This window comes from Phasianus colchicus, chromosome 23, assembly GCF_987193195.1.
Source record: "Phasianus colchicus chromosome 23, bPhaCol1.hap1.1, whole genome shotgun sequence".
Classification (NCBI taxonomy): Eukaryota; Metazoa; Chordata; class Aves; order Galliformes; family Phasianidae; genus Phasianus; species Phasianus colchicus.
In genome coordinates, this window is record NC_143458.1 from 466,557 (window position 1) to 493,328 (window position 26,772).

Below are 26,772 nucleotides of genomic sequence, written 5' to 3' on the forward strand. Positions count from 1 at the left end.
GCAAGCAAATAATTAAATGAATAAGAGCACCTTGAAAGGAAATATTTTGTAATTTTACAAACTTCTCTAGGGAATAGATGTCATCTCTAATTCTCTTTTAAAGTTGAACCTTTTTTTTAATTCACATTGCTGTGTAAGGAAGAATGTGGTTTCCATTTCTGACACACAAAAAATAATGTGTATTTTATCAGCATACTCAAGAAAAATAAGAACAAATCAATATGGCAATTAATGACCACGTATTTCAATATGTGGTTTAATGAGAGTTCTTAATACTCTGAGACTAATAACCAGATTGCTGTATTGTGCAATGAAATATTTTTCTTAAGCACTAAGTTTATGACTTTCCAATTAAACCTTTACTATGAGAAAATGTGCAAGTTCTACATCTGAAATATGTTCTCAAATATTCTCTAAATAAAAGACTGCATTCAATATAAACCTACAAACTTGAAGAAAAATATATGATTGTAAGGTATTAAGCAACCTTTTGCTTTAGGTAATGTTTCAAAAATTTTCACAAATTGGATTAGATGCCCATGTTTTAATCAGGCTTAAAAAATTGCTACTTATCTATACAGTCAGTTTCTTCACTGACAGCAGGATTAATCTGCAAATCTCACTGGTTAATGACAATGCTTCAATATACAATACTAATTATAGGGCTAAAATCTTTGCTCCTGCTGAATTCCATATCTATGGAACAATGTAACTTTACATAAGTTGCTCCAAATAATGCATTTGAAAACAAGTTTGGAACTCTCAAACATTATTCTGTTTTTCCAAGAAGTCATAAGACAGTGAACTTTTCTTCTCAACTGCGCTGCTGCTGTCTACTGGTTTCAGCATACTGACTCAAGGACAGCCTGATTCCTGCTTCTAAAATCTACACAGTATTTTAGGAGAGGGGTTTTTTGTTTCTTTGTTTTGTTTGTTTTGTTTGTTTTGTTTGTTTGGGAGGAGAAAGAAAAAAAAAGTTCCTATAGACATATAAATGTAAAACATTATTATTAATGTCATTAACACAATACTGAAATAACTTATAATACTAGCAGTTCAATGCTTCTCTTCGAGGAAAACAAAAGGTTAGGTTTCTTACTTCAGTTGTCTGTGAAGACAAATTTTATCAGTATTTTTTTAGTTGATTCATTATTTCCTTGATAGATGTGTTTTATTTTTCTCCAGAAATATGCAGTCTTTCAAGCAGACAACTTTTCATCCAGTGACAGAAATAATTTTGTTAGCCAACTGTGCTTTTCCTCACATTTAGTTTCAGACTCCAAATTCATCTTGTAACGTGCTTACAGTGCATTAGATATCAATTTAATTAAACAAAAAAAAAAAACCTACAACTTAAAAATATTTTCTTTTTTTTGTTGTTGTTTAAAAAAGTGTTGGATTAAAAAAAAAAAAAAAAAAGTTGGTTTCTGTCTCCATATACTTGTATTTGTATTCAAAGTAGATATACTTAAATGTAAAAAAATGTAATCATGGTGTGAAATCAACCATGTTATAGTGTTGGCTACACTTAAAACAGCATATAAAATATTTTAGTAGAGTGATGGCAAATTTGGTTCATTAAGAGCCTTGTACACAGTGCTACCTAATACTTCAGATGATCGCTACCTTTTTGAACAAGAACCAACTTGTTGCAGGATAACCTACAGTTCCTCAGATAACAAATACAATGTGTTTTCTTACAAACGTATCCAACACCCATGAATTCCCCCAGCACAGCCCTACCAACACCGCAGCAAGTTTGATTTGATTTTTCAGCTAAGTTATTTCAGCTGTTAAAAAATTATCTAAGTTTAATCTAAATTTTAAAATGAGGCTTTAATTCTTTGCATGGAAATAGGAAAAATAATACCAGAATGTGATTCTCAATAGTGTTTAATGAAAGCACATAGCCAAGTCAAAGCAACAGAAATCACAAGATATTTTTGCTAGTTAATTAACATAATTGCTAGTTACCATGACAAAGTGTTTCAATAGGCCTTAAATCACTTGATGTCAATGGAAGAGTCTTCAAGATAGGTGCTTCTTAACTTGTTCTAACTTTTTTTTTTTTTTTTTTTTTTTTAAGATAAATCTCAAGTATTTATTTCCCCTAAAACACCTACAAGAATAAATTTGCATAGAAATAGGACATCAGACATTTACAGTTTGCAGGCATGTGGACTTCACGTAAGCACCCACAGGATCAAATTCAAGGAATGGTATTTAGAAACTACACTTGCTTTTCTTAAAACTTGATCTGTTGTGCTCTTAACCACTTGCACCATTGCTCATCTCGTTTTTTTTTTAGAAGAGATTCTAAAGTTATACTCAAATATTAAAGGAAAAATCTCTGAAAAACATGTCATATTTAGACAAGATGAGCTTCTTCAATTGAATTTTTACTTGTTTTATTTTTATCTTTGTCATCAGGCAATGAATTATGTCTTGTTTCCCTCTCAAGACCCAGCATGAAATGTATCTGAATGCTATCTTTTCCTCAACTGGTCTATTCAAGTCTTCTGCAAAAACAATTTTGAAGATCAAAAGTAGTGATTTCAAAGCACTCTTACTAATTCTAATGCTGTATTTCCTATAGAAGAGCTAACTAGAAACTCAGAATAAAGGATACAGTAAATATTAAATTAAGCTCCAGTTATTACAATTAGTAATCCTGGAATATCTTCATGCATTTTAGCAAAAAGCACTTGAGATTCAGATTTAATCTGAAATTCAAAGACAGTTTCTATTTAGATTTTTTTTTTTTTTTTAAAGGAATATAATGGAAAAACTTACAGTAGGAGCAGCCGTAGACCTCAATTCTTAACCCAATTTGGCCTTCTCCATTCCAATCTAAAGGAACTATACGTACATAGCAAGCAATGACTGGGTGTTGCAAATCATGTCGGACCACACTATCAGAGTTTGTGTTTCCAGGAAATGCCTAAGGGAAAGAATAAGAAAATTATTTTATTATTTCTATCTCATACACTGTAAAGATTCTGTTATGAAGGAAAATTTTAGGTAGTGAAGACCTCCGAGTGACTAGTTAGCACTTAAGTTTGGTTAAAATGTTTTCTTTGATACTGAGCAAATGAACAGTGGTTTTAAAAAGTTTTGTAGTGCTCACAACACAAACACTGGAACCTCGTGCTTTCTCCACAATAGATACAGTAAATTCAGATAAGAGCTGCTGCTAGATAAGAAAGTATTTTGCATCACTGATCCATTGCTCAGTTACTAAAACTATAAAGATATATATATCTTTAGATATATATAGATATGATAAAGATATATAAAGATGTCCAAAAGGGTTGTTCTGTGACAAGATACCCATCCTCTAACAGATTACAAACAGCAGTCACTGTCTTGTAAACAGAAACACTATTTCCTACAGCAGACCCTCCAATTTCTCAAATTTCCAGGAATACCAAGATCTTTCTTTATTTTTTATGTACTACCTTCTGGAAAATGAGCACACAGTTTCTCTCCTAACCATAGTTACCTCCCACAGCAAAATCAGCTCTTTTTTGACTTTGGAAGTCAAAAAAGTACAAAACACAGTACTCTGTCATGGTTTTATAATTTTGTTATCGGTATTCCACACCAAACATCATGTAAAGCACGGGTAATTAAAGAGTTAATACTCCAGTTCCATGGACTGACAACTTTCTGGATGCTGGTTCTCAGAAGAAAGGAAGAACTACACATCCCAGGGGACTTCATGTTCAGAGAGGAAGATAAGCCATGGGAGGGAGTCATGGGATCTTGCTCTCTGGCTCTCTTGCTCACTGCCTAGCAGTGTGTGGGTCTGCTCCCCAACCGTGTGCCTTCAGTTCAAAGTAGGCCTTTTAGTTTCGGACACTCTCTCTCTCTTATTTGATTTATTAGCCTCAATTTCAATTATATTATATTATATTGTGTTATCTTGCATTCCGATATCATGTTTAGTAAAATTAAGTTTTCCTCCTTAGATTGTTGCTGCTGTTCTGGTTTCTGGGCCCAGCTCCCATCTCCCTTCCCTTCCCCCTTTTCCGTCCTTTTTTTGGGCCAGGGGGCCTATGGGCTTGCTGCCCCCTGTCGAGGGCACACGTTGATCTAGATAACTCCGTGACAGACTCTCAAGTAAAATTTAAAAATGACTGAAGTAAATTCAGTGCTTCTTTTGTAATTTTGTACCTCTTGGTAAAAGATTTCATAGTACTCTGCTTAAAAGTAAATGATATCTATCTGTTAACATAACAGATTTTATTGTCTTTTCATCTCATGCACAAACCATTTGTTTTCTAATGGTAAATGTTAAAGATTGCCATTTAGTTATTTTCAGCATTTTCAGAGAAACATCGTAAGTCTTCATGAGTAATTTTCAATAAAACGAGTATCTTGGAGCAGTAAACAAAGAAAGGTGATCTTTGCCACACAAATAAACCCATATAGAATCCTATAATACATTCAAGTACTGGAAATAAAAAGAAATGAAGAAACAACTAGGCTGTAAATATATCTACTGCAAAATATAGTCATCAAAATTTTGTAAAGCCAAAAATTTAGGTTGACACTTTGCATATAGATACAGCACTAGATATTTCAGATGAGTATCCATCTTGTATACTGCACAGTAGATCTAGGTGTAGGTAAAGATTCACAGAACCCTTTCCTTGATGAGCTAAAAAAAAATAATGCATGTAATATTTTTTATAAGGTTGGTTGTTTGTACTGCTGCAATTATTGTGCTAAATAATGATGAAGACACTCGTGGCTTCATAGTAAAACTTGTTAGGTACAAAAATTAATGCCTGTGAAGCACTTCCATATTTGAGTGCTAAGCATTTATGAGAAATACAATAGTTCTGTATTCTGAGCTGAATAGCAGACAGACAACAACAAAAAGCACAGGCTGAACAAGAACTAAACAATCTATTGAATAACTGCCTACCATCTCAGATTTAATGCTGTTATGTCCTTGTTAGCAATGCCTCTGTACCATCAAAAACTATGGCAGAAAGTCACAGAGATTCAAAGGACCGCTTTGCAACAAGCTCCTCGTATACTGCATGAACATTCTTTCATCCCTGCAGCACTCTCAGCTAAATCAGGATCGCCCCACAGAAATAATTCATTTTCACTGCTAACAGTCTTGCAAATTGGCCTACCACAGCTAGTACCATTTTCAAGACCTGCTGCTTTGTGCTGCCAATCAAGTTTCTTAGCTCCTCTCCCCCCTGCCCCAATGGCAGTCACACTTCATGATCTCTGCTTTCCATGCTGGAGCTGCAGCCAGTTGGACTTAGGTTTCTCAAGTCCCTTTCAGTCTCAGGAGGGAATAAAACAGCCTGAATGGAATGGATGCAATGGGGCTCTCTCTAGGACACCTGCTGCCTCAGAAGAGTTCACATCTACTGGACAGCTACAGAGCTCCTACAAAAGCATCACACACAAACAAGGAAGGAAAGAAAAACCCAGGACACTGTGCAGGGGTCCTACCTCTCACTAGGTGATACCTGTTCCGTGTACAGAGGATGGACATAAACTGCACCTCATCTGTTCCCCACTTCTTCTCCCCCGCTTCGTACAGGCACTTCAAGACATTAGGGGTGACAAAGTAAGGCTCATGGAGAAGACTGGGCGTACAGGAGATCTTAAATCCCTTGCAGCTAGAGCACTGCTGGCGCGTACTTGTCTAGATCACGGATATTTTCCAACAAGCACCTACCAGGCACGGCAACCCACAGCCAAAATCTCATTGCCCCTGCCAAGTAGCCAGCCTGTCGAGAGACCTCTCATTAGAGATTTGGAAACAAGGCTAAAAGCATTATTTCCATTTCACAGGCTGGCTTCTCTTCACCACGCATCACCTGCACAAGAATAGATTGGGAAGCACATTACTACGCACCTGAGCATCTTGCTGAGCATGGGCATCATCCACATACATTCCTTCATCTCTGTTTCCCTGCAAAGACACAAGGATAGAAGACTCAGTTCACCAGAGCATCTACTGGAAGCAACTCCTGAGAATTCCCCACTCATGAAAAGCTGCTGGGGATGGATAATGGAGTCCTTCAAAGGGAACACTAGCTTACAAATGAAATGCAGCTCAGATGTACTTTGGGCTTCCTTCTGAAACAAGCAGCAACCCACTTTACTGGGACATTTAAAGAAGAGCCCACAGCACTCATGCACACCCAGAGTCAGAGTTCCCTCCCCGGAGAGGCTGGGTTTGAGGAGCAGGTCATGGGACACACAGGGTGAGAAAAAGCCAGCCTGGAGCTCCTCACCACTGAGTGCAGAGCTGTGCCCACAGCTCTGAACATTCACCCCCTTCTCCCCTCAGCTTGGCTCACCATTGCGAGGGACACGAGGACCCTTTGAAACATGGGAGATGTGTCAGATACGATGCCATCCTCAAGGGAGCAGCCATATTCCAGCAAGAACACACACACAGCACCCGTTAGGAGCAGGGCCACCACCTGGGTGCTGCCCACAACATTTGCCAGCTGTAACCTAGCTAAGTATAGAACTGTGCCCAGGGCTCCCAGCAGCACTGCAGCACTCCAGCCATCATCATTAGTGCTACAGCCTCCAATTAAGAAGCGCAGACAGGAAGAAACTGACAAGAGAGCCTTTTGCACTCCTTACGAAGCTTGTAGTTCTCATTAATGCAACAAATCTCTCCATTGGTGCGAGAAGCCAGAATTTCCATTGGGCAACCTTCATCTGCTCCTGCTCCCTAGGGAATCACCAAGGCAAGACTTAAGATACCAGCACCTGCTTGTGACGTGCAACCAGGTTTCTTTAAGAGAGAGAAGACATGCATAACAAAGCAGTAAGTCCTTGGCCAGAACTTAAGCAATACAAAAGGAAGATTTCCAAACCTTCACAGCCCTCCTAAGTTCGTGCACGTCATACATGGTGGTGGGAGTCATCACCCCAATGATCACCCTCTCAAAATTCCCACTCAGCTCCGACTTCACGTCATCAATCAAATCCTAGAAGGCAAAGAGGAGAAAGGAGTTGGCAGAAGGGACGGCCTTTGAGGACAGAGGAACTGAGCTGTTCAGCACTCCTCTTCAGGCTCCAACCCTCCTTGCATCAACAACTGCTCTGAACTGAACATGAACAAAAAAACCTTGCTCAGGTGAAGTCTCTGCCGACCTTTCTCTTGTAGAGATTGGGTCGTTTTTCACTTTGCGCCCAAGTGACACAACCACGTTCATGCATCTCTGCAGACCACCCACCCTGCCAGTAGTGCTCTTAGAGGTGATCAGAACTTGCTGACGCTGGGAAACATTTAGTTTGGTCAAGACGTCAGTGATGGCATCTTCATCCGTGCCTGCAAGAAACAAATGGAAGCTAGTCAGGATGCTTGCACAAGGATCAGAAGTGCCCTCTGGTCTTGTGCCACCTCCAGTCCCTCACACAGCCAGCTCTCAACAGCTCCAGGACTACATCGATGCACACAAAGCTGCCAGGACCCACGCCACCAGAGCAGCTGCATTTCGGGACACGAAGGGCAGTTCTGTTTCCACTTTCCAACAATTTTTAGGGCAGTTGTGCAGCAGAGCAGTGCAAGCAGCTATGCTTCCCTCTATCAAACCACCAGAGCAGCCATTCGCAGTGCAGGGGAAAAAATAAAAGTTGACCATGGAGGGAGATCAACTTAGCAAAGCCCTTCATGGCCTTCCTGAGTGCCTGCGCTTCTTGCTCAGCACTGAAACTTGAGACCCCCTCGATTGTTGCCTAAGGCCACAAGAAAAGGATTTAGCAAAGGCAGACCGACGCACGCAGAGTTGAACTGGAAAAAAAAAAGAAGACAAACATAAAAGATGTGAACACAGAGATAGTAAAACTCCACCCACACAACTGATGCTTCTCTCTCACTTCTGTCTCACACGGCAGCCTGTTCTAGTGGGACTTCCCAAGCATATCAGAAAGAAGCCACGGGGGCACAACTGCATGGAGAACATATCTCCATATTGCTGCCCACGGAGTACCTGGTTTCCAGTGAAACAAAAGCTGGACCACCCAGCATCTGTGTTCAGGCCCACCAGGCCTTCTTCCTAGCAGTTCTCCACGTCAATCATAAAGCAATGTGCTCCCATCATAGCCCTAGTCCTGACTTCTCTTGTAGCAGGTAAGGACCAGTATTCTGCACCATTCCTTTTGCTCTGCTCGGCACTGGGGAGGCTGCAGCTGGAGAACAGTGTCCAGCTCTGGGCTCCCAGTACAGGAGACAGCTGGACATGCTGGAAAGAGTCCAACGCAGGGCTACCAAGATGGTGAAGGGACTGGAACACCTCTGCCATGACAAGAGGCTGAGAGAGAGGGGGCTGCTCAGCCTGGAGAAGGGGAGCTCAGGGGGATCCCACCCACGGCTGTAGAAGTTCTGCATAGAAGTTTGTCCTGATATCCAACCTAAACTTACCCCATGCCTGTGTGTCCTGCGGAACCCCACAGATGTGACAGTGGGCTGCTTCTCAAAGGAAACCAGTGCTCGGCGTCGGGAGCGGTGGAGGAAGCAGCTGATCCTTCCAATAACGCTGCCATCGCGCGTCCCTCCCCGGGACTCCCACACCTTCCTCTCCCCAGCCCGGCTCGGCTCCTCGCAGGCTGCAGACACTGCTGAGGCACTCGCGCTCCAGGCCGTCATCTTCTTCCCGTGCTGCCGGACCGCTCTCTGCAGGGCTGCGCTGAGCTCCTGCTGCTGCACCAGAACCGAAGCTCCCGTGCTGACGGACGGCGGAGCTTCGTGCCGGCACCCACAGCACGCGGCCCCCGGGCTGCTGGCGGCACGGCAGGATGCTCCCGTCCCCGCCTCCCTCCCACCGCCCCTCGGCTCCGGCATCCTCCCGTTATCCGCCTGAGGAAACGAAGGCCCCGCACAGGGCTCTGGACGGGCTGACCGACGGCTGATGCCAACGGAACGACGTTCAACACCGCCACGCGCCGGTCCCGCACTTCGGTCACGACGACCCGAGGCATCTCTGCAGGCCGGGGGCAGAGCGGCTGGAAGGCCGCGCGGAGGAAAAGGATCCGGGGGCGCGGGCCCCGGGGCCCCGGAAGCGGAGCGGGCGCGCGGCGCGGGGCAGCGCCGCGGGCAGCCGGGCCTGGGCCACGCGGGACGCGCGCGGTGATGACGCAATGACGGCGCGACCGCGGGCGCAAACGACCCCGCCGAGAGCGCCCGCCCCGTTCCGCGGGCCGACCAATAGGAGAGCGGGAGAGGCGGGGCCGAGCGCGGGCTCTCCGCCAATGGCGGCCGCGGGATTCCGTGCCGGGAAAGCGGCGCTCCGCCGCCCCGCGTCCCCGCCGCCGCCCGCCCCGCGCCTCGGGGCCCCGTCCGTCCCGCGTCAGAACGGAGCCGTCCTCCGGAGTCGGCGTCGCGGCGGGGCGCCGCCGGCTGAGAACCGGCGGCTGACTGCGAGCGGCGGGACGCCCGGTGTCCGGGAGCGGCTCCTGGCCGAGCCGGGCAGCCCCGAAAGAGAGGGACCGACCCCGCCGATCGAGACGCGTTCGAGCCCGGCAGAGTCGGGCGGCCGCCTTCGGTTCCGGCTCGGCTCGGCTCGGCTCGAACGGTCAGCAGCGCCGTGCTGAGCCGCTGCCCCGCGGGCGGAGGACTCGACTGCCGTTTTCTGTATTCACGTCTGTCCGAGAAGAAAGCTGGCGGTGCTGGCGCTGACCAGGGAGAGGGAGGCCGGGGGCCGGAAAGCTCTCGGGCTGCGGCTCCAGGGCAGGCAGAGGAAGTCACGGCGCCGGTGACATCAGCCGGGCTGCTGGGACCTGCGGTGCTGTCACGCTGCGTTTCCGTGACGACGGCGGGCTCTCCCCGAGGAGCCGAGGGCAGCTTTGCTGCTGAGTTCGTTACCCGACGAAGCCCGACGCGGGGGGGCTGGGCAGACAGTCTTGCCAAAGAGGCCCGTGCTACAGCAAGATTGACAGCACGACGCCTTTTGTTCCCCTTGAGCCCTGGCCAGGCTTCGGGGCGAAAACCAAGAGGAGAAAGAGGGCAGCGGCTGTTCCCCCGGACTGCTCCGTACATTGGTTTACTCTGTGCTAGAAAGGCTGGAGCTGCTTGCAGCGGCTCTGGATGCCTCACTCGTGGGATGGATGCATTGCTGTGCAACTTCCCCATGGCTGGGAGGGGTTCTTCAGATCCTCCCTGCAAACGGGGCTCCCCAGTGACTGCGGATCTGGCTGATGGTAAAGTGCTGGGGCTATTGGTCGTGGATCTTTCTTCACCACTGTGTTCACGTGGCAATGAGTAGGCCCACTGCCTTGCTTATTCCCTTTACTGCTAAGCTTCTCTTTTGGCTATAGACACTGCCAATATTACTGTTGGTTTTATTTTGTCATAGGCAGTAAAATAAGCCTATCCCAAAGACGTTGGTGTCTTTGTTGCAGCTGTTGAGCCCACCGATTGGCACAACAGCATTAACACATGATGGGCACGTAACTTGGACATCAGGAACGTGACTTCAAAGGCTTCAAAGCATCGGGAATGTCTCCTTTGGAGAGAGACTGAGAGGTTTGGGCTTGTTGAGCCCGGAGAACAGAAGGCTCATGGGAGACCGTGTGGCTGCCTTTCAGTACACGGGGCCTCACAGATCACCCTTGCTGAGGGTGAGCACTATTCCCTCATCGAGGATATTGATGAAGATGTTGAACAAGACCGGACCCAGCACCAACCCCTGAGGAACACCGCTGGTTACAGGTCTCCAACCGGACTCTGCACCGCCAACGACGACCCTCTGCACTCTGCCAGTCAGCCAGTTCTCAACCCACCTCACTGTCCACTCATCTGTCCACACTTCCTCAGCTTTGTCATAAGGATGTTGTGGGAGACGGTATCAAATGCCTTGCTGAAAGGCTACATGCACTACATCCACCCAGCCAGTGACAACATCATAGAAGGCTACCAGGTTGGTCAAGCATGCCCTCCCCCTGGTGAACCCTTGCTGATTACTCCTGATAACCTCCTTTTCTTCCAGTTGTCTGGAGATGGCATCCAGCACAAGCTGTTCCATCACCTTTCCAGGGACAGAGGTGTGCCCAGGTGGCCAAGAGGGCCAACAGCATCTTGCATTAGAAATAGCGTGGCCAGCAGGAGCAGGGAGGGAATCATCCCCCTGTACTCAGCCCTGGTGAGGCCACGCATTGAGCACTGTGTTCAGTTTTGGGCCGCTCACTACAAAAAGACATTGAGGCCCTGGAACATGTCCAGAGAAGGGCAACAAAGCTGGTGTGGGGTCCGGAGCACAGGCCTTACGAGGAGCGGCTGAAGGAGTTGGGGTTGTTTAGTCTGGAAAAGAGGAGGCTCAGAGGAGACCTCATTGCAATCTACAACTTCCTGAATGGAGGCTGTGATGAAGAGGGGTTTGGCTTCTTCTCAGAGGCAACAAACAGGACCCGAGCAAATGGCCATAAGTTGTACCAGAGGAGGTTTAGGTTAGACATAAGGAAGAACTTGTTCTCTCAGAGAGCAGCCAGGCACTGGAATGGCTGCCCAGGGAGGTGGTGGAGTCGCCGTCCCTGGCAGTGTTCAAGAGGCATCTGGATTAGGAGTTACAGGATATGGTTTAGTGCTTGTGGTAGCAATGGTGATGGAAGGATGGTTTTTTCTCCTTTCCTTTTTCTTCTTTTCCTCCCTTCCTTTCCTTTTTTTCCTTTTTTCATTTTGTTTTCTGTTTTCCATCTTTTCTTTCCCTCTCCCCTTTTCTTTCCCTCTCCCCTTTTCTTTCCCTCTCCCCTTTTCTTTCCCTCTCCCCTTTTCTTTCCCTCTCCCCTTTTCTTTCCCTCTCCCCTTTTCTTTCCCTCTCCCCTTTTCTTTCCCTCTCCCCTTTTCTTTCCCTCTCCCCTTTTCTTTCCCTCTCCCCTTTTCTTTCCCTCTCCCCTTTTCTTTCCCTCTCCCCTTTTCTTTCCCTCTCCCCTTTTCTTTCCCTCTCCCCTTTTCTTTCCCTCTCCCCTTTTCTTTCCCTCTCCCCTTTTCTTTCCCTCTCCCCTTTTCTTTCCCTCTCCCCTTTTCTTTCCCTCTCCCCTTTTCTTTCCCTCTCCCCTTTTCTTTCCCTCTCCCCTTTTCTTTCCCTCTCCCCTTTTCTTTCCGTCTCTTTTCATCTCTTCCCCTTTCTTTCCTTTTTTCATTTCTTTTGATTCATTTTGTTTAGTACTTTCTTACTTTTCATCTTTTAGATTCCTTTCTAAAAGAAAAGATAGAATGGGAGACAATAATTAAAGAAACAAAACCTGCTTTGAAAGCCATGGGGCCGGATGGATTGAACCTTGGGGTGCTGAGGGGGTTGGCAGACGTGGCTGCCAAGCCGCTCTCCATCATCCTTCAGCAGTCCTGGCTAATTGGGTATGTGTCCTGGCTGTCCCTGAACGTGTTTAAAGAGCTCTGGATGTGGTGCTCAGGGACATGATTGAGTGGTGGGTTGTTAGAGTTAGGGAAGTATGGTCAGGTTGCGGTTGGACTCGATGATCTTTCAGGTCTTTTCCAACCTGATCCATTCTATGATTCTATGGATTTAACAGCAGCGTTCTTGTGGGAGCTGCATTGAAACTTGCAGTGTCTCTGGGTCCCCAGAATTACTTTCTCCAAGCTGATTCGTAGGTGCTGGCACTTCTTTAAAGCAAGAGCAGCTGCTGATGGGAGGAAGGTAGTTCCGGCTCATGAGCTCCGCAGCATCTCCCAGGATGGTACCAGAGGAGGCAGGAATGATGTTGCAGAAGATGAGAAGCTCCCCAGCAGGAAGCCAGAAACCCTGCGGGAGAGTCAGAGCACGTGTGGATGCCCAGGAGGTAATGCAGCCCCAGTATTTGAGAAGCGCGTGGCCATGGAGCTGCGGCCCAAGAACAGAGCTATTCCGCCTTTGCAGAATAGCTGGCATCCCAAGAAGGACTCGTCTATCCTTGTAAAAAGCAGGGGGAGGGCACGTCCAAATGCTTGCTGGTTGCTTGGGAGCTCAAATCCTCCAAGCTGGAGGCAGCCTGGGGGTAACATCTCCTTGGTCCGATCGTGCAGCACCTGAGCAAGAACTGGCTGCACGAGGGTCATCTTAATTTCTCTGTTCTTTTACTTAAATAAACCCGTTGGGAGACCGTGGTGTTGGTTTCCTAAAATTTGGATCTGGGAGGTGAGCACGCCCTTTGCTTATGATGGAAGCACAGAAGTGATGCGGGCACTCGCTGAGGTCACAGTCATCGCCGAGGTGGGAGCGTTTGTGGCACAGCTGGTGAGCAGAGCTGGTGCTCTGGTGAGCGTGCTGCACGCAGAGACTGAGCTGTGAGCTTTCCTTGAGAGATCACCCTGCGAGAGCCCGTCGGAAGCACCGCTGCGGCGTGTGCGTGAGCTGGGCACAGCTCAGGCTGAGCAGGCCGAGCAGGTGAGCTGGGTTTGGTGCTGGGTGGTTGCCGGGAGGTGTCTCAGCAGGAAAGCTGGGCTGGGGTGGGCACGCTGCATCAGCCCTTGTCCTGGCTGGCGGTGAGACAGAGGGAGTTTTCTTCAGGACAGCAACACCAGCCATGTGCTTCAAGGCGCGTAACTATTGAGGAGATGGAGAACGCTTGCTGTCAGAAATCATGGCAGCTGTACAGGAGCTGGGTGTATTTTGGGGACAGTCCTTGTAACCAGCTGGTTTCGAGACATTGCCCTGCCCGAGAGTCTAAACTGCACAGCAGAAGAATGCTGGGAAAATGCTTCTTCCTCACTGTTTTTCACTTGCAGGTTCTTTCCTTAGGGTTCCTTTTTCCTTTCCAAAAGGAGATTTTGGGGATCGAGGCACTTGAAGAGAGAGTGAAGCCAGCTCTTTCCAACAGTGCGGGCAGTCCCTGTGGAGAGGACCCCGGGAACTTGAGCTTCCCCTGAGACATTCCCCAGCATGTCTCAGCAGGGAGACGGACGCAGTTACCATCGCTGCTTTGCGCGTGGAAAGGTATGGCTGGGTTTCTTTCGCTTGGGTTTCTCCTTTCTCTGGTTTTGGAGGGGAAGGGGTGGAGCAGGGGGAGCCCTGCTGGTCCTTTGTTAGCTCAGTAAGCGGCTGGGTTGTGCACTTGCAGCAACAGGACAGCATTGCCAGGCTCCTTAACCTGCTGGGGCAGGGTGGGAGCAGAGAGCGGGCACTGCCCTCCTGCCAGCTGTGCCTGGTTATGGTTTGCCAGCTGCCCTGGGTTTCTGCTGAGAAGTTTGTTCTAGCTGCCTGCAGTAGTAAAGGGTGGGGAAGAAATAGTGGTGAAGAGCTAAGGCTGTGTACGGTAATTTTGCATGGGTTGAACTGTGGCACCTGAAGTCACTGTTTCCCTCGGAATAATGCTGGTGTTTGCAGGTGTGTTGGTTTAACCCCCCGAAGTGATGTCTGAGAGCGCCCGTCTTCTCCACCTGAACGATGAGAAAGCTGGATATGCCCAGAAATTGCAGCGCGTGCAGATGTTGTGAATGCGCTCCCAAATGTTTCCGTTAGTGATAACTAACGTCTCAGCACTCTGATACCCATCTCTGGCACCATCTGGAACACTGCATCTCTTTGCAAACGTTGGGTGCCCATTTCCATGGCCCTTTATTTCTCTCCTCAGAAGCAGCGCGGCACGGTTCCCTGTGCTAGGGAGCAGCACCCAGCAGGCTGCCAGAGATCCAACAGCGCCTTGCAGCGCACAGAGGGACGCGATGGGGACGGACCATCCTTAGCACCACGCAAAAGTGAGTCTCTGCAGTCCTCTGTCATGAAGTATGGAAGAATGCATTTTAAGTATTACTTCTGAGCGGTGCAGCACTGCAGGGATGTCCGGTAACCATGGTGGAAGCATTAGAGAGGCCGACAGCAACAGATGGCAGCAGTGAGACAGAAGTGTGTGTGTAAGTGGTGGTGCTCAGAGCTGAGTGCATTCCCTGTAGGGACAAAAAATCCGTGCCTCGACTTTTGCAGCTGATAGCGTTTTGTGTGCTGACGCAGCTTTGCTCTGCAGCATGCAGAGCTGTCAGGCAGACTGGGGTTCCTCTGCTGCCACCTGAGCGGGAATGAGAGCAGTAGTGCTTTGTGCAAGCGCACTGCAGTTTAAAGATCAGTTTCTGTTCTGGCTGTAGAAGAGTGTCTTTTGGTTTTTGTGGTGGACGTGGGCTAACAGGACAGTGCTGCTCCTGGTGTCTGTGAAATCAACACACAATCTGTTGTTGTAGGGACGGAGCCTGCGCGTCCATGGAATGGTGCTGGGCTTGGGGGGAAACGGAAAGCCTCCCCAGGTAAGAAGCTCTTGTGAGCTGTGGTGTGGGTACCTGCCTCTAAATAGGGCTGCATGAAGGGCTGTGTGGGATGGAGGAGAAAAGAAGGGGCACTGCAGATCTGTGCTGACTGCAGAAATGGCACAGCGTTGTAGCAGCAGAAAGGCCAATTGAAGAAACTACGCTTGAGGAGCAGAAGTTTGTGGTTGGCTGTGCTAAAATGCTCCTCCAAAGAGATGCTCTTCATGTCTTTCTTGTTTCCTTTCTGACAGAAGCTGATGCAAGCAGGCTTGCAGTGAAGCGCAGCCTTGCAGGAAGCCAGGGGAGGAGCATGGAGTGTGGCACAGCCCCCAAGAAAGGTACAGACACACAGCAGCATCTGGGATCCCTGGGGATTACAGTTGCCTTTCCTGTCCCAATTGGAAATGGCCCACAGTTCAGCCAAGATCCCAAGGTCCATTGCTGTGAACACTCGAGAGTTCCTAGCATTGTGGCCCATTTTGCAGACCGAAGGCAGTGTGTGACTCTCTTTTAATCTTGCTGCTTCCCCTTGCTTGATTTGAACAGGGAGAGGTGCTGAGCCAAACGGCAAGATGTATGCGAAAGCTCCTCTCCAGGCTCCAGGAGGGCTTCCTGGAACAGCAGGTCCCAGCAGAGGGGAAAGACCTTCCCCTGCAGTTGACAACCACTCCCTCTCCAAGACCATGGCTGCAAGAAAGCGCAAGGGAGTGGAGGAAGAGGAGCAAAAAGCAGAGCTGTGGCCTGCCAAGAAACAAGTGAAGGTGGAGCGCGATGGGGAGAAGGCTCAGAGCCCACATCAGAGCAGAGGCGGTGTGCCAGCTCCAGCAACACACCCTGGGCCTGCCCCAGCGCCGACTGAGCGGTTCCGGACCTCAAAGCGAAGAGGTAGGAAGGTGCTGCAGCTGCCCTGGTGAGGTGCTTCCCTTATCAGGTGCATGGAGTTTGCTTAGGATTTGCTTTGCCTTCTCCTTCTCTCTGCGGAGAGGGGAAAAGAGTAGAAGGCTGCCGAGTCCAATGGCAAGGAAGTGCCAGAAAGTGTAACCCTCTCTTTTCCCATGAAATCCATGACGGCCTTCTGCTTGTCCCACTGGAAATACCCTTCCTTGAGAGGCTTCCTAGCCTGTTTTCATGTACCCATGTTTCTGCGGTTTTGCTGTTGACAAACTGAATTTCTCTCCTCTTTCTCTATAGCAAGACGACAACGACAAAAAGAGAGGAGAGCAGAAATGAAGAAGGCTGCTCTGAGAGCTGCCGCTGCACGTGCAGAGGTGAGTCCTCAGTGAGCACAGACACGGCTCTTGTTGTTCTCTGTCTGTCAGACGTGAAGGGGATTGTAGAATGCTGGGGGAAGCGGTGTCCTACTTTGACGCTCGCTTTCTTTCTTTCCAGTCCTCCACAATGAACAGCCTTGGGGAGATGATGGAGAAGCTGCAGCTGAAGGACTGAGTGGAGGAGCATCAGAAGGCAGCGGCTTCGTGGCAGCAGCCCAACTTGGCACTCTGGTTGCAGTCCATCAATAAACAATTGGAGCTTTGTATTCACAAAGAGCGCACGGCCTGATTTGTCCAGTGGCACTCAGTGAGCTGCTGCACCACCTCCTCGTTATTCCACTCGCGGCGCTGGGTCAGAACTCCCACATCTCCATCAGGGGATGCTGCAGGTTATAGAAGCAATGGATGCACCAGTCCTTGGCCCTGCCCATAAACGCACTGCCTGCAAAGCACGTGCACAGAACTGCGAGTAGCACGGCCTGAGCACAGGCGCGCTGAGTTAGAGAACAGCTGTCTCGAGCTGTCTGAGTTTCTCGGGGCAGCACTGAGCAGAAGTGAGCGTGTGCCCCTCACCCTGCAGGCGTCTCTGTTGGGGGAAGAGAGGCTGATCCCAGAAGGCAGAGGTGTTCTCCTGACTTCTCTGCATTGCTACCTTGCCTCATTGTCCCCCCTCTCTTCAGCCGTTTTGATGCTACTTTTCATCCTTTGGGCAGAGCTTGAGTCACTCTCATCATCGCACAGCTTTGTACTGAGTGGTGTGGAATTTTCTGGCTTTGCTCTTAAAAGCCTAGGCTGAAAACTGCAGCGTGCATGCTTAGTTTACATGGGGACATGGGGGGGGACATCCCCTAACCCCCATTATCGAAAAATAAACCTTAATTGCAAAAGTGAGGGGTGTCAACCCCTGACCCATGGGAACAAAGTGGTCCGTGGGGGTGACACTGTGGGGGTGACACTGTGGGGGTGTCCCCATCTCCAGTACGTGACACCACCAGGGTGCCATGAAGGTGTCCCCAACTTTGGTGGTGTGACAGCACGATGCTGTGTCCCCACTTCTCCAGGAAGTCCTCCAGCTGGTTACAGTGTCCCCAGCTTCGGCTCAACATCCCCTGGGGGTCCTTTTGTCCCCTCTGCATGACGGTGACACCCGATGCTGGCTGCCGAACGCGACACCTGATGACGATGACACCGCGTCACGGCTGTGCCACGCTGGTGTCACACAGTCCGCTCTGGTGGTGGCACAGAGTTCACCACCGTGCGTGTCCCCATCCTCATGTCAGACGATGGTGACAGTGCCAGAGGACTCCAGTGTCACCGGGTCCTGCTTGTTTGTTTCTTGGTTGGTTTTTCTGTTTTAATCTTTTTATCTTTTCTTACTTTTTTTTTCTTTTTTTTTTCAGCCTCCTGATGTTACTTTATATCCATCTGTTGGCCCCCTTTATCCCCCTTATCGTTTCTGTATATGGGCCTTTACCAGTGCCTCTTCTCCCCACATTACCCTATAGCCCCGCAATAGCCCCATATTCCCCTATACTTTACTATAGTCTACGCAAGCCCCCTAGAGCTCCCCTACAGCCTTTTATAACCTCATATGTCCCACCTATACCCCTCTGCAGACCCCTATCGCGCCTGTTTCTCCATATCACACCCACAGCCCTCCCACTGCTCCCTCTAGCCCCATATCCTGGGGGTCTTGATAGATGAAAAACTTAATATGAGCCAGCAGTGTGCCCTTGTGGCTCGGAAGGCAAATGATATCCTGGGCTCCATCAAAAGAGGGGTGGCCAGCAGGGACAGGGAGGTGATTGTACCCCTCTACACTGCTCTTGTGAGGCCCCATCTGCAGCACTGCGACCACGTCTGGAGCCCCCAGTACAAGAAAGACAGGGAGCTGTTGGAGAGGGTCCAGAGGAGGGCCACAAAGATGATCAGGGGACTGGAGCACCTCCCTTATGAGGACAGGCTGAGGGAGCTGGGCTTGTTCAGCCTGGAGAAAAGAAGGCTGCGGGGTGACCTCATTGCAGCATTTCAGCACCTAAAGGGAGCCTACAAGCAGGAGGGAAGTCAACTCTTGGAAAGGGTAGAAAACTGCAGGACGAGGGGAAATGGTTTGAAGTTGAGGGAGGGAAGATTTAGGTTGGATGTCAGGGGGAAATTCTTTACAGAGAGAGTGGTGGAACAGGCTGGAACAGCTGCCCAAAGAGGTTGTGGATGCCCCGTCCCTGGAGGTGTTCAAGGCCAGATTGGATGGGAACCTGGGCAGCCTGGTCTAGTGTGAAATGTGGAGGTTGGTGGCCCTGCATGTAGCACGGGGGTTGGAGATTCATGATCCTTGAGGTCCCTTCCAACCCTGGCAATTCTGTGATTCTGCTATTCTGTGTCTTCTCCCTGATGCCAATTGGAAGTGATATCCTTTAGTCTTCAGTATAACAGACATTCTGTGACTGTGCTTGAAGACAGTCTCCCTTGAGCGTTTTAGTTGTGCTTGTTTAGTGCTCGTAAAACCAACTGTGCAAGTGCTGCTCTCCTCCCCATTGTGAGGGGATTGCTGGCAGGAGCTAAGCAGTTCCCACAGGCACATCCAGCAAGGAGCTGCCGTGGCAGATGGGCAGGTGGAGCAGCTGTCTTCCAACCTGTCCACTGCAGCAGTTGGCATTCTGTAAGCTACTCTTCCCCAGTTTGCAGAACGAGTATCAAAAGTTGATACTCTTTTGTGAAAGAGTAAATGCGGGTTGAAAAAAGAGGCGATATGACATTCCTGACTGCAGATAAACAACAGCACAGATGCTTGTCACCGCCGCAGAAAAAGCTGGACTTGTTAATGAAGCAGCTTATCCATCTGTGTTGGGATTTTGTACAGCTGACCTCACCTGCCTCTCATTCCTTGCCATCGCCCCCTTTTTCTTCTAAGGTGAAAAAGACAGCCTCATTCTTTGTGAGTCCGTAATTGTGATCGTTTATTGATTGAGTACAACCAGATAAGACATGGAGTGCCAAGTTGGGCGGCACTCGCAGCGCTGCCCTGTAACACCACACACTGCAGCTGCTGCCTTCTGATGTTCTTCCTCTCAGTCCTTCAGGTGCAGATTCCGCATCATTGCCACAGGGCTGTTCATTATAGAGGACTGGAAAAAAACAAAGCAAGTGTAGAAAAAGGACAGAAACAATCTAGGGAGACCTCACTAAGAAAGTCTGAACAGTAAACTTCCACAACAGCCCCATGCAGAACAGCAGGTTACTGCCATTCAGATCACTGACATTACTTCCCATAACACACAGCTTAGCTGCTGTCCCCTCCCTTCCCTAGTTGAGCTGCATGCCCTTCCTTTTCCCTACCTGAGCTGCTTGCCCCTCGCCTCCTTTTTCTTGGTGCTCTTGCCTTTTCCTGCTACTCACTCCCAATCTCAACACTTGCCTGCTCTGCTTGCTGCTCTGACAAGTGTCTCTCAACTCTGCTCGCAGCTTCTCTCCTTCTGCATGCCCTTCTCTATTCCCTTCTCGTGCCCTTCAGGCTTCTGCTCCCCTTGCTGAGCAAGCCCATGCCTGGTAACTCCCCTTCAACCTCCTCCGCCCTTTGCCTTTCTCCACACAGATGCTTGCTTCTGGCCAGCACTCCTGCCCACTGCCTAGCCCACAGCCCGCATCTCTCGGGGAGACAGCAAGGTGGCCTGGAGCTACCCACACCTCCTCCCGGGCACGGCTTCTCAGCTTTGCTTCAAGCCCACAAAAATCCCCAAGGAGCTCCTCTTACCTTTGGGCTCAGCTTCTTCTCCTGCCGCGCAGCTCTTTTCCAGGCCGGGGCTCAGCTCTTCCCACACTCCACCATTCCTGCAAGATTGCTTTCTCTCATTCACTGCCTTCCTTTGCTTTCCTTTGCTCTGCTACCCTTAGCTTCCCTACTTGCTTTGTCTACATTTACGTGCACCGCTTTGTACTTTTGAGTCTCTTCTTTGCCTCTCCTTTCTCTATTTTCCCTTCAACCCTCCCCCCCCCTCCCCTCCCCTTCCCCTCTCTCCCATTTTTCCCTTCCTCCCCTACCTCCTCTCCCCCCCTGCTTCCCTTCCCCTCCCGTACCCCCCCTTTTCTCCCTTTCCCCTCCCCTTCCCCCTTGCCTTATGGCAAACTCACCTTTCCTGCTCTTCACTCCCTCCTTCTTCATTCTCCTGCCTTTTGCTGCTACTCTCGCCTTGCTTTCCCTTGCTGTGCTCTGCTTTGCTTTCTCTACATTTTGGCCATCCAGTCTTTTCTCAGCTGTTATTCTTGACTGTTTACTTGGCTTTTTTCTTCTTTTCTCATTTCTTTTTTTCTGACCTTTTTGGGCTTTCTTCTTCTTTTTTTATGCTTTCGTTTCTTTTTTCATTTCATTGCACTTGTTCTTTTTTTTTTTTCTCTTTTCGTTTTTTTCTGTTTTCTTCTATTTTTTCTCTTTTTCATCTTGGTTTTCTTTTTTCATTTTCACTCTTTTTTTCTTTTTTTTATTCTTTTTTTCATTTTTTTTCATTGCCGCCTGAGGGGAGAAGAGCTCTGAGCCGGCTGCCAACGGCCGTTCCCGCGCGCCGCGCCTCAGCCAATCGGAGCCAGCGCCGCTGCCGCTGACCAACGAGAGCTCGGGGGCGGAACGGATCGGCACGTGCCCAGCGAGAGCCCGGGGGCGGGACGGTCCGGCACCTGCCCAATGAGAGCCCGGGGGCGGTGCGGCGTTGCGCTGCGCTGTTGGTGGGAGGAGCGCGGCAGGGGGCGGGCCGTGGGTGGGGCCTCGGGGTGCGCCCTACTGCTATAGGGGGTGCGAGATGGGACTGGGTTTGACAGGTGGGAGGTGGGGCTTGGATGTGGGGTTGGGATATGAGGTTTGGAACTGGGCTTGGGAGCTGGGGTTGGGATGTTGGATGTGCATTGGGATGTGAAATGTAGGGTTGGGGTGTGGGGATATGGATATGGGGTGGATATGGAATGGGAAATAGGAAAATGGAATATATATGGGATGGGCTTGGGATGGACATGGGACCAACACTGAAGAATGTGGGATGGATTGGGGATGAAATATGGACACGGGATGGGATTGGGATGATAGTGGCATGGGATAAGTAGATGGAATGGACATGGGATGCATGTGGGGATAAGGATTCGGAATGGCTATGGATATAGGGTTAGGGATGGGGATAGGATGTGGGGGTATGGATATGGGATGGGTTTGAGATGGCTGTGGGGTGGATATGATGGATATGGGATGGGATAACGTTGTGGGATACGGACGAGGGATGGCTACGAGATGGGGCTGTAGTGGTTATGGGGCCATAGGGGCGATGGGGCCAGGATGCTGCAGTCACCTCTGTCCCCAGAGTTCATCCCCAGTGTGACACATGGAGCCCCACAGCCGCTCCTCTGCCCTTTATCACTTTCATGGGGAGGACATCCCCCAACCCCCATTATCAAAAATAAACCTTAATTAGAAAAGTGAGGGGTGTCAACCCCGCCCCATGGGAACAATGTTTTCTGTGGGGGAGGGCACAGATGGCGTCTCCAGAGGGCTGTCCCAAACTCTGGGGGGTGTTCACAACTCTAGGATATGACACCACCAGGGTGCCATGAAGGTGTCCCAAGCTTTGGGGTGTGACACAGAGATGTCCCCAATTTTGGTGGTGTGACATTGTCATGTGGTGTTCCCACCTCCCCGGGAAGTCCTCCAGGTGGTCACGGTGTCCCCAGGTTCAGCTCAATGTCCCCAGGGTTTTTTTTGTGCCCTCTGCATGACGGTGACACCCGGCGCCAGCTGCCAGGAGTGACGCCCAACAGTGATGACACTGCATCACGGCTGTGCCACGCTGGTGTCACACAGTCCCCTCTGGTGGTGGCACAGAGTTCACCACCGTGCATGTCCCCGTCCTCATGGCAGACGATGGTGACAGCACCAGAGGCTTCCAGTGTCACCGGGTCCTGCGGTAGGCAGGTCTGGAGGGGTGACAAAGAACAGTGAGAGGCTCAGTGACAGCACGGTGACAACGTGGTGCCGCCTGTGCCTGCCCCCATGTGATGGTCAGAGTACAGGGAATGGTGTCACCCGATAGATGGTGGCACACAAGTGATGGTGACACCAGATGACGGTAACAACAGTGACAGCCAGGGATGGGGACGCTGCGTCACGGCTGTTCCACATCGAGGTCATCCTGTGTCACGGCGTCACCTGAAGACAGTGACATTCAGTGACACCCAATGGCATCCAGTGAAGGTGGCACCCAACAATGGTGACACCACTGACCCCATGTCACACCTGCACCAGACCCCACGTGTCCCCCGACTGTCCCCAGCCCCCCTCCCTGTACCCCTCCTCGTCACCTCTTCAATGAGGATGTCACCGTGCTGCAGTTGTGCCACCATGGCAGGGGGGACAGCTTGGGACAGTCACGGACAGCCAGGGTGACAGCATCCAGGAGCTGTAGGACGCTGATGGGGCTCTTGATGGGGCTCACTACGTTTAATGATTTAATTCGGGCTGGGGTCCAATTTGCTAAGATTGACCGCCAGCCCAACCATGTTCTTCTCCAGCTTTGGAGACAGCTAAAGGACAACCAAAAATTTCAGACCTACCCTAAGAAACCAAGGGTAAGGGTTACAGAGAGAATGCCAACAACAACATGGAACTTAGAAGATTTCATTGTTGCTAATAGAAAAAAAAGCCTCCTCAGGTGTCTCGGGCTACAATGCCTGAGGCACTGGAAGCAAAAGAATTGGCCATGGCTCAATTCATGGCGTGACGAGGGATGTTAGTCCCCCTAGGGCCTCCAGATAGGACCAGAGGCCCTGTGTAGAATTAAGGATTTATTGGTCCCGAAAAAACATTCAGAGAGTTATGGCATTGGTGGACACTGGAGCAGAAACATCAATTATCTACGAAGATCCAACCAAATTTGGTGGAGACAGAGTGATGATTGGTGGCTTTGGGGGACAGACTATTCCTGTCACCCAAACATGGTTGAATCTGAGGGTGGGGCGTCTCCCACCCCGGGAGTGTAAGGTGTGTATTGCCCCAGTGCAGGAATACATCTTGGGCATAGATATTCTATGGGGTCTGGCTCTCCAGACAACTGTGGGAGAGTTCAGACTTGGACAGAGATGTATCCGTACCCGGGCAGTGCAGGCAATATTAAGAGGCCATGCGAAACATGGGCCTATTTGCCTGCCGAAACCGCGCCGGATTACTGATGTAAGGCAGTACAGACTCCGGGTGGGCAAGATGAAATATGGGGAACGGTGCAGGAATTAGAAAAAGTGGGCATTGTAAGACCTGCACACAGCCCATATAATTCCCCCACACGGCCAGTGCGAAAGTCGGATGGCACGTGGAGAATGACAGTGGATTACAGAGAGTTAAATAAGGTCACGCCGCCTGTTCATGCGGCCATAACCAACATTGCCTCCCTAATGGACACATTGAGTAGGGAGATAAAAACCTATCACTGTGTCCTGGATTTAGCAAACGCGTTCTTCAGTATCCTGATTGCTGAGGAATCGCAAGATCAGTTTGCGTTTACGTGGGGAGGCAGGCAGTGGACCTTTCAGGTCCTGCCACAGGGGTACGTGCATTCACCAACGTCACAATCTAGTGGCGTGTGACCTGGCTGATTGGAAAAAACCTGATGATGTTAACCTGTATCATTATACTGATGATCTCCTGCTGACATCCAACTCACTGGAGGCATTAAGGCAGGTGGCAGATTCATTAACCACCTATTTACAGCAGAGAGGATGGGCTATAAATCCCAGAAGGTGCAAGGTCCGGGCCTGTCCGTAAAATTCCTGGGGGTGGTTTGGTCAGGAAAGACCCAAGTACTGCCCAGTGCTGTCTTAGATAAGGTTCAGGCGTTCCCAGTCCCTACAACATCGAAGCAGCTGCAAAGTTTCTAGGTATACTGGGTTACTGGCGTTCCTTTATACCTCACCTAGCGCAGCTGCTAAGGCCGCTGTACAGACTCACAAAAAAGGGGCAGCTATGGGACTGGGGGAAAACAGAACAGGATGCTTTCCAACAGGCAAAACTGGCAGTTAAACAAGCCCAGGCATTGGGTATATTCGATCCTACCCTCCCAGCTGAGTTGGATGTTCACGTTACTCAAGATGGCTTTGGTTGGGGCCTGTGGCAACGCCAGAGTTCTGTTCGGACCCCCATTGGTTTTTGGTCTCAGGTCTGGGATGGAGCAGAAGAAAGATACAGTATGATTGAAAAACAGTTATTGGCTGCCTATTCAGCATTACAGGCAGTAGAGCCAATAACCCAGACGGATGAAGTCATAGTTAAGACCACTCTGCCGATTCAGGGGTGGGTGAAAGGTCTGACCCACCTTCCTAAGACAGGGGTGGCCCAAGCACAAACAGTGGCACGATGGGTCACCTACCTCAGCCAAAGGAGCAGTCTGTCTTCATCAGCCTTAAAAGAAGAGCTTCAGAAGATCCTAGGCCCAGTGACCTATCATTGTGATGCACCAAAAGAAACACTGGTCGCTCCACCAGAGAAGAGCCCCGTTCAGGAGGGGAAATATCCTATCCCTGAAGATGCCTGGTACATGGATGGGTCCAGCAAGGGCAACCCGAGCAAGTGGAGAGCGATAGCATACCATCCTTCGACTGAGACAATCTGGTTTGACGAGGGGGATGCTCAGAGCAGCCAATGGGCAGAACTGCAAGCCGTGTGGATGGTTATACCCAAGGAACCCGGTGATGGTATCCTGAATATCTGTACAGACAGTTGGGCTGTGTACCGGGGGCTCACTCTTTGGATTGCACAGTGGGCCACCCAAGAATGGACTATCCACGCCCGACCAAGCTGGGGCAAAGACATGTGGTTAGACATATGGAATACAGTCAAACACAGGACTATATGTGTCTACATGTTTCTGGTCATCAGCCCCCACAGTCACCGGGAAATGATGAAGCTGACACGCTGGCCCGAGTTTGATAGATTGAGAATTCACCATCTGAGAACATCGCCCGTTGGTTACATCAGAAGCTACGGCATGCGGGACAATAGACAATGTGGGCAGCTGCTAAAGCATGGGGGCTGCCCATACAGCTACCTGACATCGTCCAGGCATGCCGGCATTGCGACGCTTGCTCTAAGATGAGACCGAGATCATTGCCGGAAACGACAGCCCATCTTTCTAGAGGACACAATCCTCTCCAATGATGGCAGGTCGATTACATTGGGCCCCTTCCTCGGTCTGAGGGGGCGAGATATGCTCTGACCTGCGTCGACACTGCAAGTGGGCTACTGCAGGCCTATCCAGTACCGAAAGCAAACCAGGCATATACCATCAAGGCACTGACTAAACTGATGTCTGCCTACGGGACACCTCAAGTCATTGAGAGCGACCAAGGGACTCAATTTACTGGTGCAACGATACAGCGCTGGGCAGAAGAAAACAACATCGAATGGCGATTCCACCTGCCATATAATCCAACGGGGGCAGGCCTCATTGAACGTTATAATGGTATTCTTAAGACTGCCCTGAAGACAGACTCCCAGTCCCTGCAGGGGTGGACGAAAAGACTGTATGAAACCTTGCGGGACCTGAATGAAAGACCCCGAGACGGCAGACCCAGTGCCCTGAGAATGCTGCAGACAACATGGGCCACCCTGCTTAGGATCCAAATTACGGGCACTGATTATCAGGTAAGACCTAGATTGGTAATGAAAATAATCTTCTGCTCCCTGCCCCTGAGAATTTAGAACCAGGCACCCATAGAATAAAATGGCCTTGGAAGGTGCAGGTAGGACCCAAGTGGCTACTTGCACCTTGGGGGAGACTGTTGGAGGTGGGAGGCTCAGTAGTTCCTCCAGTAATAGGTACATGGCCAACTGATATTGTGGTCAACACTCCGATCTTCACTGCTAAAGGGACCCCCATCATGTCCCTATGGCAGATCAGGAGACCTCCTTTGGTGCCTGACAAAGTTATGCAGCCACAGATATCTGGCCAGAAGGTGTGGTACAGGCGGCCGGGACGTGCCCCAGTACAAGCGGAAGTGTTGACCCAGGATAGAAGGACGGCCTGTATCTTGCCCTGGAGAGCAGACCTTCTCCTCCTGGTACCCTTGAAACATCTGTATTACTCCCCGTGAGTCTTCGAGCCTTCAGGATCACCGCAAGGAACGAAATGCCATCAAAGCGTTCCAGTGTTACAGTCAGATCACGTGCGACACCCGGTGATGGCCTACATGGGACTGATGGAGCAGAGGACGGACCTGCACCTGACGACCGCATGCCTCCAGTAACTTCATCGAGCA

At 49.7% G+C, this 26,772-nt stretch overlaps 1 protein-coding gene and 1 long non-coding RNA gene across 6 annotated transcripts; one reads left to right on the forward strand and one right to left on the reverse strand.

Moving 5' to 3' along the window:
- Positions 1–9,431: 9,431 nt before the first annotated feature.
- On the forward strand, positions 9,432–16,768 carry LOC149915159 (zinc finger CCCH domain-containing protein 11A-like). 5 transcript variants are annotated; one of them, XM_090123559.1, is made up of 9 exons: positions 9,432–11,135; positions 12,602–13,373; positions 13,715–13,922; positions 14,560–14,683; positions 15,161–15,223; positions 15,475–15,561; positions 15,770–16,108; positions 16,415–16,491; positions 16,613–16,768. In XM_090123559.1, exons 3-9 carry the CDS (start codon positions 13,869–13,871, stop codon positions 16,667–16,669), a joined length of 801 nt encoding a protein of 266 aa, XP_089979685.1. In that variant the 5' UTR covers positions 9,432–11,135; positions 12,602–13,373; positions 13,715–13,868; the 3' UTR covers positions 16,670–16,768. The 5 variants fall into 5 exon arrangements, with proteins under 5 accessions (XP_089979685.1, XP_089979687.1, XP_089979688.1 ...); XM_090123561.1 differs by having other exon boundaries at positions 9,432–10,913; XM_090123562.1 differs by lacking the exon at positions 9,432–11,135 and having other exon boundaries at positions 12,115–13,373; positions 14,313–14,683.
- Positions 16,769–19,434: 2,666 nt separating this feature from the next.
- Positions 19,435–21,060, reverse strand: LOC149915160 (uncharacterized). The gene is made up of 3 exons (XR_016459675.1): positions 20,623–21,060; positions 20,246–20,322; positions 19,435–19,619 (listed from the first exon to the last, which is right to left on the reverse strand). It is a non-coding gene; the product is annotated as an uncharacterized LOC149915160 (long non-coding RNA).
- Positions 21,061–26,772: the final 5,712 nt, after the last annotated feature.

What these genes read in the sequence shown, in the direction of transcription:
- LOC149915159 (XM_090123559.1), top strand. Translation starts at nt 13,869, where the DNA reads ATGTCTCAGCAGGGAGACGGACGCAGTTACCATCGCTGCTTTGCGCGT. An exon ending in GCTGCTTTGCGCGTGGAAAG is followed by an intron (nt 13,923 to 14,559) that starts GTATGGCTGGGT and finishes TTCTCTCCTCAG; the next exon opens with AAGCAGCGCGGCACGGTTCC. An exon ending in CTGCCGCTGCACGTGCAGAG is followed by an intron (nt 16,492 to 16,612) that starts GTGAGTCCTCAG and finishes CTTTCTTTCCAG; the next exon opens with TCCTCCACAATGAACAGCCT.